General features: G+C 43.0%; 1 protein-coding gene across 1 annotated transcript in view; it reads left to right on the top strand.

Annotated features, from left to right (window-relative positions):
- Positions 1–2901: 2901 nt before the first annotated feature.
- Positions 2902–14873, top strand: part of MAGI2 (membrane associated guanylate kinase, WW and PDZ domain containing 2) — a 748620-nt gene continuing 736648 nt past the window's right edge. Inside the window, exon 1 of the mRNA XM_063134211.1 lies at positions 2902–3202. Coding sequence (XP_062990281.1) covers positions 2902–3202 — 301 coding nt within the window. The remainder of the gene's footprint in view (positions 3203–14873) is intronic.

The raw sequence follows: 14873 nt of genomic DNA, 5'->3' as shown, positions 1-14873 counted from the left end.
ACCAGTGAGGGAGGAAGCAGCAGCCAGGCACCTCTCCACCGTGCCTGGGTCCAGCTCCAGCTGAGAGCCCCCTCCCTCCTGCTACCAACTGTCTCTGCAGAGGCCACCAGTGAGGGAGGAAGCAGCAGCCGGGCACCTCTCCACCGTGCCTGGGTCCAGCTCCAGCTGAGAGCCCCCTCCCTCCTGCTGTCAACTGTAACTGCTGAACTTTGCAACTAAGATTGTAGTGCCTGAATTTGCTTTCCTTTTCCCCCTCCTCCTCCTCCCTCCCAATCCCCTTTCCTTTTGTGTCATGTCTTTTAGATTGTAAGCCTGTGGGCAGGGACTGTCAAGAAATACTTTTGTAAGCCGCCGTGAGAGCCTTTTTTGGCTGAATGGCGGCATAAAAATCCTTAAATAAATAAATAAATAAATAAACACATCTGTCCACTCCCTCAGGCTTCCAATGTGCGACACTACGCAAAAGGGAAATAGGGAGAGGAGGGAGAAGAGGAAAGCAGGTAAACTTGGGCAACAGTTCTTAAAAGTTACAAAGTTCTCACAACTACCAGCTTGAACAGAAACAGTTCGGGGAAAGGAAGAGCCAAGTGGAGCTGGTCTCCTAGGAGAGCTGGTAGAATGGCCCTGCTCCTTCCACTGCAGCAGCCAGTTATTATTTTGTGCTGCAGTGTCTGTGTGTATGTCATGCATGTCTTATAGGATTGCATCTAAGGGTGCAATCCTATGCATATTTAGACAGAAAAAAGTCCTACAACTCCCAGCATTCCCCAGCCATTAACAATGGTGCTAAGATATTTAAAATGCAAAATTGCACATTCTTCAGAGCATTAAAAAAGGGGGTTGGCCAACCCTTTTGATGTTGCTCTTACATAGCAGGTATATCTAAGCAGTTATGTCAGTTGCGTTCTCCACAATTCAAGTAAATACTCTTAAAGTATATGTTTTATTATACAGAGGGAAAATTCTCCTTGAATTTTCGTGCACGGGGTGTGTGTGCCAGTTGTGCCCAGGTACACCCTAATGTCTCATCGTGCATGCTCCCTGGGCAGCTCCCTGGTCAGTCAGCTCATAGATGCTCCCTGCTCAGCCCAGGCTCCTTCCTCCTGTGGTATGAAGGGACAGAGACAAGCAGCGGTGCTGGGAGTCACTCCACGTTTGGGTTGCTTCATAATGTCCTTTATGATTGGGTGTACAATAAATGTTCACCTTAAAAAAAAATCTCTGAATGTACACCCTAATGAAATGTGCTGTGCACACCTATGTGGGCAGCACATACAGCATCCACTCTTATAATGGCCAATAACGTTATGGGCAACAGTCTGTCCCCAAGGTTGGAGGTCCTGCAAAATCCCACAAGTGGAAAGTTACTGCAGCCTGGTACATCCTTGGCCAAATGCCGGTGTTGGGGTAAAATCCAACATAAACTGCACTTACGAGTAGACCGACTGAAATGAATGGGATTTAAGTCTGTCACGACTAACTTAGAGCCCCATCACGTCTAGGTAGAAACGCTTCGTCGCTCCGACGTCGCTTCCTGTAAACAGCAACTAAGGAGGCCCATTCAGTCTGGCAGGAGAGAGCAGCTGGGGTTTTTTGCGTCGCAAGGAAGGCCAGAAAGGGCAGGTGACGTGTGAGAGGCAGATGTTATGTGAGCAATCCTTGAGTGCCCAGGAACGAGCATGCGGTAAAACGCTGGTCGGATGTTGCTTTCAAGGTCCATTCATTCCAATGGGTCAGGTCTAAGTAGGGCTTATGTTGGCTTTTGCCCAATGTGTTTGATTCTTTGAGAAAGATGCTTAAATTCTAGAGACGGAAACCTATCTGTCAGCCCTGGCCTTATTCTGGGATTCAGAAGCTCAAGTGAGACACGTGGCCACCTGAGACGCCCTCCTCCTCCCCATCAAGTCCAGGATCTAAAACCAGCTGCACGGCTGCATTTGCGCCCCTGTCCCGCGGCGCCCCCTTCCGGAGCGCCCCTTTCGCCTCGCCCGCGCTGGTCCCTCAGCGGCGCGCGCGCGCCTTTGCGGAGAGGACTCCTGCAACCTGGCGGGGGCTGCAGACGGCGGGACAAGGTTTCGCGAGGGCGGGAAGGCGACGGCACGTGGGCGACGCCCCCTTTCCCCAGCGTGCGCCGAGCCCCCGGGAGAGCGCGAGCGAGAGAGAGAGAGAGAGCGCGCGCGCCAGAGCCCCAGGGGCCGCGGGCTGTGGCGGAGACGGGCTCAGCCTGGCGGCGCTCTCGGTGCCTGCCTCGGCGGCTCCTTCTCCTGCCTCCCCACCCACCGCTGGCTGCTCTCCGCCTTCTCTCTTCCCTGCCGCTTTGCCAGGCGAGCCAGCCTCTCTCTCGGTCTTCACTACCGGGTCAGGCTCGGAGGAGAGCGAGTGTGGGAGCCAGACAGACATATCCCCACCTCGCGCCCGCCTCCTACTCCAACATACACAGCCCGCCCTCCCTGCCTGCCTGCCTCGCTCCGTCTCTTCCCTCCATCCAGTTACTGTACAACTAGTATACTCTCTCACACACACGCACACACACACACACACACAGCATCCTGGCGGCTGCTGCTGCTGCTGCTGCTGCTGCTGCTGCAGCTGCCATGGCTCGCAGCGCATACCGCACACGCAGCTAAAGCAATAGGGGGAAACAGTCCGTCACCCACCCTTCCTTCCTTCCTTCCCCCACTCCTCACCCCCTTTCGTCCTCCCGCCTCTCCACCTATTCGGACGACGGGGAAGAGCAGCAGCAGCAGAGGCGGCGGCAGCAGCAGCCCCCCGCCCGCCCCTCCGAGCCTGCTCCCCCCCGCCTCCCTCCCCCGTTTCCCACCACAAGCTAAAGGGAACTCCAAGGGCACCCCAAGGCACAAGGCGAGCGAGCGAGCGCCCATCCCTCCTCCCCCCACGGCAATGTCCAAGGGCTTGAAGAAGAAAAGCCACTGGACGAGCCGAGTCCATGAGTGTGTCATCGTGAGGAACCAGGAGGGCCAGCTGGGCTTCGAGCTCAAGGGGGGAGCCGAGAACGGGCAGTTCCCGTACCTGGGGGAGGTCAAGCCCGGCAAGGTGGTCTACGAAAGCGGCGGCAAGTTGGTGCCCGAGGAGCTGCTTTTGGAGGTGAACGAGACCCCCGTGGCCGGGCTCACCATCAGGGATGTGCTCGCCGTGATCAAGCACTGCAAGGACCCCATCCGGCTCAAGTGTGTCAAGCAAGGTAAGGGGAGGCGAAGGGGGGAGGACGGGTAAGGCGGCGGGGGCGGGGAGGGGAGGGGGAGCCGCCCACCACCCCCCAGCCCCGGCGTCGGGGCTGCGCAGCGATGCTGCGTCTTGGGAGAGCAACTTTTCCGCTTCGGGGCAGTTTGCTTTCTTTCCCCGCTTGTGGCCGGGAAGACAGCGGGGCATCCTTGCGCGTGTGTATAAACCAATGCGTGTCTGAGGTTTCTGCACGAGCGAATTAAATGTGCGTCAGCGTCATGACAGCGCTTGGAGTGGCTGCACCGAAGCAGAGAAAGTTCGGCAGGGCCCAGCTGGGACAAACGCACACCCTGGCAGGCGGGGCAGTGGCGGCGGGTGGGGAGATGGGTGGGCAGGGCTTGAATCGGCGTCCACCTTCCCACCCGCCCCGTTGCTACCGGAGCTGAGTCCTGGGATGGGTCAAGTCAGAATAAGAACCGTGTGATTCTTATTCTGTCCCATTTCCGTCATTCGGCGTAGCCTGTCCTCAGCTACAAAGCTGCAATCCGCTCTCGAAAACAGGCTCTGTTGTTCTCTGTTGGTGTCATCCGTGGTCGGACCTGAGAGCCATTGAATTCTATAGGACTTGCTTTTGATCAAACGTGCGTAGGATAGGATTGCACGGCTTTGCGAACAGATGGTGTGGCTCCCAGGGCAGGCTTAAGCCCCGGTACCGATTCCACCCCCCAATGTAAATCCTGGCTCTTTTGCTTTTTTGCAAAGGAGAGCAGTAGCTCAAACGCAGGCTATGTAGAAAGAGGAAGGAGGGGGTGAAGTGTGGATAAACATTATGACAGCTCTTAAATAAAGAGTCTTCCCTGGAAAGCACCAGCAGTGACTAACCCTCCAGGGTGGTGGTAGTAGCCATGGTGCGGACCAGTCTGCGCTAGGAAGCCGCAACGAGCAAGAGAGAGCGCTTTCCAATCGCTTGGGATGATAGTTATTATTCCGAGTGTGGAACTTCAGCCAATAGGAGGGCGGGGCGAGGGCCAGGGCGGGGCTTAGTTTGGAGCTGGGTTTCCCCCTGGATCTACATAATTCGAGGGGCGTGTTCCCCCCAAAGGCTCTGGCTTGCTGCGACTTGTTAAGCCCTTGACCACTTTGAGCTTTTCACCTCTGCAAAAAATAACCGGGTTTTTTTTCCCCCCTCGGTTGAAAACAAGGCTTGTGACATACTAAAACAGTGTCATTGATCCTCTTCTTTTTTAGGACAGAAAGTTGTGTTTAACCGTCAGGGGAAATTTTGACATTAAAGATGCTTCCTTCGTTTTTCCTTCTTCTTTTTGTTATACTTTTGTTTGGTATTATGGTTCTGACTCTACTGTCAAAGGACATAGGGACTGCAATGGAAGATTGCAACAGAAAGCTTGCAATAAAATGTTTTGATACTCATCAAAGAGCATTTAAGGAGCCCAACATCTGCAAACTTCAATGAAAAGCTAGCTAATAAATATTGCTTGTTGTAGGGGTGGTGCTGTGGTTATGGAGCTATGTTATTATACTTCACTGAATGAGACTAGTGTACTTTGGCACAGAAGCTAAACTTATGTTAATAAATCTTTAACTGTTTTGATATCAAAGAAAGGAATGTTAGTAGATAAGGTAAGGAGTCTGGTCCTTCCCATTCCCAAATAGACCTAAAGTACCTCAGGGAAGACAGCAAGGCAGCCACCCTATGGGAATAGGTGAAGGTTGTTAATTATAGAAAATCAATGTCTGTCAAACATATAATTGGAAAACTGGCCTCGGGTCTTAGAGCCCTAAACAAACAAAGAAAGAAAAAACCCCAGAAACTTAACAATAAAACAGTATCTGTATTGGCATAAATATACATCATATTAATCTATAAAGACTGACAATTGCAGAATGAGAGAGAACTTGGGTGCTTCTCTAAACTACAAACATAAACTACACTGCAAACATACAGTTTTATACAAAGTTTAACTGTAATGGCTTCATCTGTGGAGCCCTGGTAATTGTAGTTTTGTGTGGTTGTTAGGAATTCACTTAAAAGATCCCTAGAGCTCCTAGGCTGCAATCCTATATATATTTACCTGGGTGTAAGCCCCACTAAGTTTAATGGGTTTACAGAAGGCTTACATAGAACTGCACTGTTAAATAACAATTTCCAAGGTTCCACAGGGAAATCTAGTGTGGTAGTTCAACTGGACTGAGTTTGTACTGTAGACAAGTTCTCAGAAATTGATCATAGTGCTAAACTATAATAATTCATATTCTGTGCTGTGTGTATACTACTAACTTATGTGAAGTTGAATGATAAAGAAATACTCATAGTAATGGGAAAGGACAGCTTGTCTCATCTAACCCCTTTCAATGTCCAATGGCAAAGCTTAGATATTCTCTTTGACTAATTACATGAAATGGGTTCTGTCGTTTTGCATGCTTCAGATGATGGATCTGATCCAAATTTTGAATCAGGCATTTGAAATTATACAGCTGTGTCTTATATAGTAAGGTCAAACCTTTAAAACTGTTATGTCCTTGTATTTTGCACAGTAAACTGGATATGCAGTACAAAGATAGTAGGTCAGATCTCTGTATTGGTAAAAAAAAAAAAAAAGTATGGAGCCATAGAAAAGGTTTATTGTAAAGCAAACAACAAAAACCCAGAATTGGGATCAATCATATATTACTGTTGTCCTGCACATGGTTACTGACTTCAGTGAGATTTTCGTGTGTGTGACTCTATGCAGCATAAATGTAAGCCAATCCTTAGTTTTTAGTTGTTTAGCAAATGAATTTGAATGGCAGATAATGTTATTGGTAGGCTATTGTTTTATTGCTCTTACTTTTTGCCTCTATATAAAGAAATGAAAATATATTTTAAAATCATTTGTGTTTTTGTGCATTGTTGGAACTACCTGTGACTATATGGAAATCTTGTGCCTACATTGTAGCATATGCATTATATTAGATTATATATTCCTCTCAGTAACAGGTTCTATTCACTGTCTTTCAGCTGGCACCTCCTTCAAAGGGAGTAAGTTACACGGCCTAGCTTCCTTTAAGAAAAGGCTTATCTAGTTTATGTGCACTTCATCCTGCTTCATCCTTCTCCAGTTGTTAAACTTTTTGGGAATTGGTTTTTAGGCTAGCAGTGCATTATAATATATAACTGAAAAATATGTGGGTCAGTGATATGGTACGGGGATTGTATAGGTCACTTGCAGATAACATGACACTGTGAAACTGGGCACCAGGTTCTATATAAACTACATGAAAAAGACATTCAGTACAAATGCCCATAGATTAGAGAATATATTTACCACAGTTGCTGGTTTTATATACTGGCTTTGTTTGTTGGCAATTCCTCCAAAGGGAGAGAGTTGCACAACTTAGCTTTGTTATAGAAGGAAGCCTTGGCCAACTGGACCTTTAAAAAGAAATACAATCCTAGGCTTGTCCTTATTTGAAGTACATCTATAAAATTTACTCCCAGGGATTTTTATCCGAAACAATGTGCGTAACAAAGAAGGATGGTCAATAAATAAGTGTCTGTTTTTGAAACTTTGTACTATTTCTGATATGAGACATCTTGGATCAAGGTTAATGAAGTCATTATCATAATTTCTGCATAAATTTATCAGTGATCTCTCTGTAAATTCTTTCACTGCAGACAGTTAATTAAAACATCATGACCTTGAATGGGCCATATGACTGTTTTGGCTTCTCTCTCTCAGAATTAAGTGCTGTCAGAGTGAAATCACAGTATGAAATGTGTAGGTAGAGCATTTTCATTTCTAATATGGTTCTTAAAGGTCTTTGAGCATATATTTTTTCTTTGTGTTCTAAAAAAAACAGTTGTCAGGTTCTCTATTGAAATGAAATTACTGAGTGTTTCATTCTATTTTACAGTAACTTGTTGAACTCTCTTAGTATTACAGAAAATCAAAACTGTATTTCTTGAATGATTTGTGGATGCAGAGATCCAGCTTTTCAAACAGTTTTAAAAAAAGTTTGTCCAGATACATGTTTGAGTGGCATATTAAAATGACTTTTTGGCCTTAGCTAGACCGGGCGAAATCCCGGGGTGATACCCAGGATTGTCCCTGTGCATCCACATGATGCTTCCCCCCTTGCCCCAAGATCTCGCCCTCCCCTTTGGCCCCAGTTTTTCCACGGTCCCGAGCTGAGACCGCAGAACGTGTGGCCGGCTGCTGCGGGTTGACCCGGCTCTGTGCGATTCCTCGCGAGGAGCTGGGACCCGCGCATGGGGTACATCGCTTCTCAGGAGCGCTGTGCCCATCGCGGGTAGGGTGGGGGAGCGGGTAAAATAATTTAAATTTAAAAAAACATCTTACCTTTTAGCACATGAGCGTTCGTGCGCTGCTTCCCCTTTAAGAAATTTTTAAAAGTGGCAGGCGTGACGCCTCTCCTAAACAAAGGAGGGATCTCGCGTTAAACACAACGCGAGATCTTCCCTCCTCCATCGCGGGCTATCAAGTAGGTCTAGCTAAGGCCTTTGTCTCTAGGATATTTACTTTAGTAGAGCTGATTCTATTGATTCAAATTTGTTAGGTATCATCCCTTACAACACTCCGATCCTGAGCCTCTTTGTTTTGAAATAAGCTGACTAGATTTCAGTAATGCTTACTTCTAAGTGACTGTACCTCCAGTTTTGTCCATAGCAAGCTGGTGTTTTTAATGGTTAAATGGTTAGCTAGGCCAAATTGCATGAGATTTTCTCAACAGGCACCTTGGTGCAATGTCCTTTGCTGTTTTGAACACAAGAGGGTTGAACTTGACCTTTTGGGGCCCTTGTAGTAGGAAAGGTCTAGATGGAGGTATTGAGTGAAACCCTACTATAGACAAAATGAGTGGCCTTAGTAGCTGTTCGAATGCAAAGCTATCCACGCAACTGCATATTTAGTTACTTCTCATACTTATTTTGGAGTTCATAATTGTCAATGGATTCTTAGAGGGTTTTCAGTCTGCATTGCAGAACGTTGCCTTTGCCAAATAATTTTGAGAGATTTTATATGTGCTGCTGTCATGGCGCATAGTATAGTATGAGTTGGCATAGCTACAGCCACATCCTTTGAAAGGCAAGTAGATTCTGCTAGGCTGCCTGATGATTGCAGACTTGCTTCAGTGTATCAAGTGTGAAGATCTGCAGTAACATAGATATCTTTATGGTGGCCTAAATGCATTTCACATAACATTTGCATTTACTCAGAAAGCTGTAAAACTTGTAGATCTAAAAAGGGCCATAGCACAGTGGTAGATTACAAGCTTTCCATCCAAAAAGAACCAGGTCTGAACCTGGCAACCTTCTCACTTCTCTGGGAAGTGCTGATAAAGTCTCTTGTTTGAAATCCTAGAAAGCCAGAGTAAAGCAAATACATTTAATAGGGAGATCTTGTAAAATCTATGATGATGATTTTATCATAGCAGCAGTACATGCCCACATCTTTAAGCTTGACTAAGAAGATGTATTAGTTGGTCAGTTTCATTGTCTTATTGCAGGGCTGCTACATTTGTGGTTGCTAGAGATTTCATGTGGTCCAGATAAGTGGCAGCTCAGCACATCCTCTGAAATCACAGCTGTACCAGTAAACTTTGAACTAATGATTACCATTGTCTGCATTTGTCATGAGTCAGTTTACTTGATAATATTTCCTCCTAACTGTTTTGGATGCTCAATAATGTTTTTTTCTTAATTTATTGGATACTTTAATATTGAGATTAAGATGTACTTGGGAGGGCTGTGGACTTATTATTTATTTATTTATTTGTATCCCACCTTTTGCCCAATACTGGGCCTCAAGGCGGTCTTACAAAGTTTTGAACATACATTGTAAAACCTAGGACAAACATTTTAAAACCTATGTAAACAACACACAGGCTGTAGCTAGACCTAAGGTTTATCCCAGGATTGTCCTGGGGTCAAACCTGTTCCTCTAAGTGCCACACAGGGCATCCAGTGCTCAGGCAGGGATGAACCCGGGATGATCCTGGGATAAACCTTAGGTCTAGCTACGGCCATAGTGTTGTCATGCATTCTTCATGTGAAGCCATGTCTATCAGTTGTTCTTAAAAAGAATGAACATAAAATTTTGATTGTCTAATATTGAATAAAAGGTCTGTGGGTTCACTGAAAATTAAATAGAGCAGGCCACCATAGTATGCTTCTATATGATGTACAATTTTAATCAGTAATGCCATTCTGGACCTCAACTACTTTACTGCATTTTATTGCCTGTTTCTTACTTTAAAAACACAAGAACAAGAACACAGGAAACTGTGCTATTGGTCCATCTAGTCTGGTCATTGTACTGACTGACATTGACACTTCAGAATTTGAGTCTTTTCCCCCCAGCCCCACCTGGAGATTGAACCTGGAGCCTTCTGCATGCAAAGCTTGTGCTCACCTTCTTGAGCTACAGATTTCCCCCAAGGATTTCCTTTTCCTAAAAATGTGTACTTTAAAAGCAGTGTCAATGTATATAGCCTTACTTTCTTTTACCTTGCCTTGAATACCCACTGAAGATACATGCCTTATCATCAAGATACTTTTGATTTATAAAGGTTATAAATCCTACACCAGAGCTTCTTCATGTGTATGAAAGCTCAAATTACCTAAATATGCAATGGTTTTGTCCTTTCATTGAAAACTATGGGGATATCCATTCCCATTACGTATGTAGAGCTGTCCCTGATATTGCACTGAATGGGGAAACCCAGACTCACTGGAAACCTTATCAGACATTAGAATGCTCCTGAAGCTGTGAATTGGGCTTATCATTTTTTCTTCAGAGACTGACAGTCTGACCCTCAGAATCCACCATATGTAGGTACATAATTCAATTTTTCATGGCATGGCCTGTCCATAGCCTTAACTTTGAGGATTTAGTATTGTTGTTCACCAGGAGCTAAAGTGATTTTTATTTTAAGTCTGCAGCTTCTTCTTATGGGTAATTATGTTTGGAGTTGTTTATGTAGCCTTTTGATGTTGTATCTTTTTCAAGGTTAGGTGCTCATACCACCTTTCCAAACTCCTCAAAGTTATCAATCTTTAAAAAAAACACCCAGCATTCCTTAGTCTGCCATGTGGGCTGGAGTATGCTGGCAGCTGTAGGACTTTTTCTTTCTAAACGTGCATAGGACTGTACCCTCAATTAAATATCTAATCATATATTAGAATCCTGCCTCTTTACTGACATTGACCTGTTACCCTGAGTCAAACCATGCAAAGAGATCTTAAAACACTTTCCAAAGGTACAGAACTCATGCATTGGCCAAAGCAGACAGTACAAAGAATCATGAACAGAACCTGTGCTTTTCTGTATAATGCATAATGTGACATCATCTCATTTTGTGCCTCCCTGACTTCAGTTCACATAATTAACATGGCGAAAGTGGGAAGACAATATTGATTGCTTTAAATGATGAGCAAATAAAGTAAAGGAATAGAGACCTTTCTTCTGATCTGTATTATATCTGGATGCACTTACAAGCACATATAATACCTTTTTAATAATCTTTTTATTGTGATTTTAAGAAAACAAAACAAATCATGGTGGGGGGGAGAAAAAGATGGAGGAAAAACAAACAAAAAATTACATACATAAAAATATCAGTAATCCAGTAAAAACAAAATTCTAAAAAAAGAAAGAAAGATAGATTATGCATAAGCATCACCTGTATTCTACCTGTTCAAATACTGATAGGTTGTTCAATGCTCAATCCATTGCATTATAGGAGGTGAGCGTTTGTCTATCCAATATTGTAATATCAGTCTTTTGGCAGTTAAAAGGCCTCAGAAAACCCATTTGTGCTGACCATACATTAACTTCCAAGAAACCATCAAATAATTTAGGAGGACATATACATCATTCAATATTAAAGAGTATTCCAATACAAAGTTTATCCATATTAAGAACTCTTCCCAAATGGAGGTGACTATTGGACATTGGCAAAACGTATAGATAAAAGAAGCAGTAGGTGTGTTACATCTCCAACAAGTATATACCCAATTCTCTATTCCATTCCTGTTTGAGACCCTGAGTATCTTATTTACTGATAACAAGTACTTATATACCAGAATTGTAGATTGATATGAGTGATCAGTTGCTATAAGTGTTTCCAATAACAATGGAGACTCTGAAAATGTAAAAGTGGATGGACCAAACCGAGATTCCAACAAGTGTTGCAATTGCAAGTATTGCCATTAAGCCATGTCAGGTAAATCATATTCAGCACACAAATCAGAAAATGACAGAAACTCATCGTCCAGACCTAATAACTGATCCAAGGTAAAAATCAATTTACCTGTCCCAAGTCTGTCACAAAAACATTTCTTCCCAATTTTTAATTCTGGATTTAAAAGTCTATTGAGCATGAGAAAGTGGATTAAACTGTAATCGAGGTAATGTTATATGCCATGTCTCTCCAACAGCTGGAATTGTGGGAAAGCGTATGTCCAGTCTAATTTGCTAAGAACCTAATGCCATTTGAAAAGAGAGTCCAAATGAAAGATTCCAAAACTGATCAGGGTGAAAAATTTAATCAAACTGGAGAAGATCAAAATCGAGTACAGGTCAACAAATAAGCCTGATGATATAAAGGTCCTGGAAGCCCAACTCACCTTTATTAATTGGAAGTTGTATCTGTTTCAGAGATATTCATGTTGGAGAGGAACCCTCCCCCCTTTCCAAATTTACAAAATAAAGCACTGAGTTTACAGAAATATTTTCCAGGTATAAGTAAAGGAATCCCATGTATAACATGAACAATCCAAGGGACCATATTTATTTTTAGTGTGTTAACTTTACCCCACAAACTGAACTTTAAGAATGTCCATCTATCTATATCTTGGGCAATTTCATTATTCAACTTATTCAAATTTAGTTTAATCAATTGATCTCTCTCTCTGGGAATATGTAGGTAATGAATTCTGGACATCAGTGAAATTGCCTACTAACCAACACACCAGAAGATGTATTTTCTCCAATCAGCATAATTTCAGACTTTGACCAATTAACTGAATAGCCAGTCAAATCGTCAAAGATATTAATTAATTTCATCGGTGCTGGATCAAATGACTGGAGATTTGAAATAAACAACAAAGGGCCATTGGCATAAAGACTAATTTTAAATTCAAGCACATATGATACTTTACTTACAGGTAGACAGAAGCCAATGTTTGTTGAATTACCTTGAAGTACCTGCTGATTGCTGTGATTCTTCTCATGAATGCCACGCTAGGCTGTGGATATGGTCATTTCTAGAGCGGTGGTTCTTAGGTAAAAGTGTATATTAAGTATCATTCAAGAAGGATGAATTATGCCTTATCAACAAGAGATTAATTATCAAGATATTCTGAGTATGCATTCTTGTTTCATGGTCATTTCAAGGGATAGGGGACAAATTTGTTTGGTTCAGATTTTAATTTAAACTGCTACATAGACTATGAATAGCTGAAATCAGCCCACCCATTTTTTAGTGATTTTTTTTTTAAAGCAAGCAGAACAGTGCAGACTTTTAAAAAAATGGAATTAAAGGTGTTCCTATATATCTGGTAGCTGTTTTCCATATGAATATAGTAGTTATATAAAAGAATGCATATATGACGATAACCCCTTCATTACAATTACAGAGAGAAGCACAGAACAAGATATAATTTTATACTACAAAACATAATATTAAGTAGGAGTGGTTTTATTTCTTTATTAAAGCAAATTTCCTTATAAAATAGGGTGCAAATGTTTGATAATAAGGCATAGTTACTGGAGACTAACAGTAATCCTTAGCAGATATACAGTAAGCTGAAATTTGATATTATTGCTGTACCAGCTAAGTTATACATGACTTCTAGAAAGTTTTCCCCCCAAATCCTATTCAATGGTTTTGCAAAATGCTGACATCTTGCTAGGCTCATCAACTTTAGCCATTTCTCCTTGGGAAGTTAATAATACTATTGTAAATGAGCCTTCTGCGAATATGGACCTGTGTTTCTCACTGCTATTGAAAGTGCCTCCTCCCACAAAGCCAAGCCTGAAGAAGCAATGTTACTCCCACACCCCCACATTCCATCTGCTGTGATGTTTGGCTTGCTCTGTGCTGGAATGCTGGCCTCTCTTATGAGGTAAATTTCATGCCTCAAGTTCTGACTGTTTGTGTGCAGAAATCCCCAATTTGTAGTAATCAGTTTGTCTTGGACTACACCCACACAACAAATTTCAGTTTTCTAGGAAGCCTAGAAATAACTATTTGGGGTTATGCTTAGAGATATAAAATGCTCAGAAATTTTGAGGTGATGGAAAACTGCCTTTTTTTCCCCTAGGGCAAAGGAAAAAATAGGGAAGGGGGATTATTTATTTATTTATTTATTTATTGCACTTGTATCCCGCCTTTTTTCCTCCAAGGAACCCAAGGCGGTGTACATAATTCTCTTCCTCCTCCTCTCCATTTTATCCTCACAACAACAACCCTGGCCCGATCTACACCAAGCAGGATATAACACTTTAAAAATGGTATGAAAATGGTATATGTAATGTGTCCTGGGCCTGAACAGTTGTCATAACCATTATAAACTGTTATAAGCAGTAGTGTAGATCCTGCCCCTGTGAGGTAGGTTGGGCTGAGTCTGTGACTGGCCCAAAGTCACCCAGTGGGTTTCCATGGCTGAGTGGGGACTAGAACCCTGATCTCCTGATTCCCAGTCCAACACTTTAGCCACTACGCCACACTGACAATACTCTCTTTTTAGTGCTCTTTACAGATCTAAAGTCACTTTGTTGCTTTAGGACAGTCTTCTTCAACCTGGTGCCTTCCAGATATTTTGGCCTTCAGCTCCCATCATCAGCCTCAGGCAGCTTGACCAATGGTCAGGAATGCTGGGCACAGAAATCTAAAACATCTGAAGGGCATCACATTGGGGAGGGCTGCTTTAGGAACATAAAGCAGCCTTTCTGTTGCTAAAGTTATTTTATGTATAAGTTAATCTGCTCATAAAATTATCATTATATTTTAAAACTTTTGAAAGTAAACTCAGTTAGTAAATTTGCAATTATTGTCTGAATGGGTTAGAGCTACATTAAACGACAGTTCCAGCATCAGAAACAAAACCCAAACTGTCAGAGATGCACTTTTAGGGCTTCTCTACATTCAAGCAAAAATCCCGCAGCCTTACCGGGACGTCATCTTCCTGGGTCTTTGCATGATTATGATAAGCACAATACATGTGCTGCCCCTTTCCCCCATTTACTTTGTAAGCAAGTTCCATATATTTCATTTATACAGCCGGTAGATGGTGCTGTGATATTGCACGATTCCAGAAGTACCCCACCTCTTTGATGGAGATTTATATTTATTGCTGCATTTTTGGCAATTTATAAAATGGCAGAATAAAGTTTAAAAACAACAGGAGAGGCACTGGAGGTTGGCAACGTTGTGGAAACAACCCATGAACTTCTGTGACAAAACAATCATGAGCACATGATAATTCCCTCGTTTAGAAATATTGTCAGGAATGCACAGTGGTGACTCTACTCACATGTTGGGAAACTGAGCATAAACGTCTATCAGTTAAATATACTTTAGATCAATAACTTTAATAAGGAATGTAAGAAATAACTATGCTAGGAATCTTACAGAGAGGGTTAAAAGGGGGGGGGAAATCTTCCTGT

The sequence above is a fragment of the Elgaria multicarinata genome, chromosome 9, assembly GCF_023053635.1.
Source record: "Elgaria multicarinata webbii isolate HBS135686 ecotype San Diego chromosome 9, rElgMul1.1.pri, whole genome shotgun sequence".
NCBI classification, from domain to species: Eukaryota; Metazoa; Chordata; class Lepidosauria; order Squamata; family Anguidae; genus Elgaria; species Elgaria multicarinata.
Note: the sequence above shows the minus strand (reverse complement) of the source record. Positions and strands in the feature narration are given on the sequence as shown.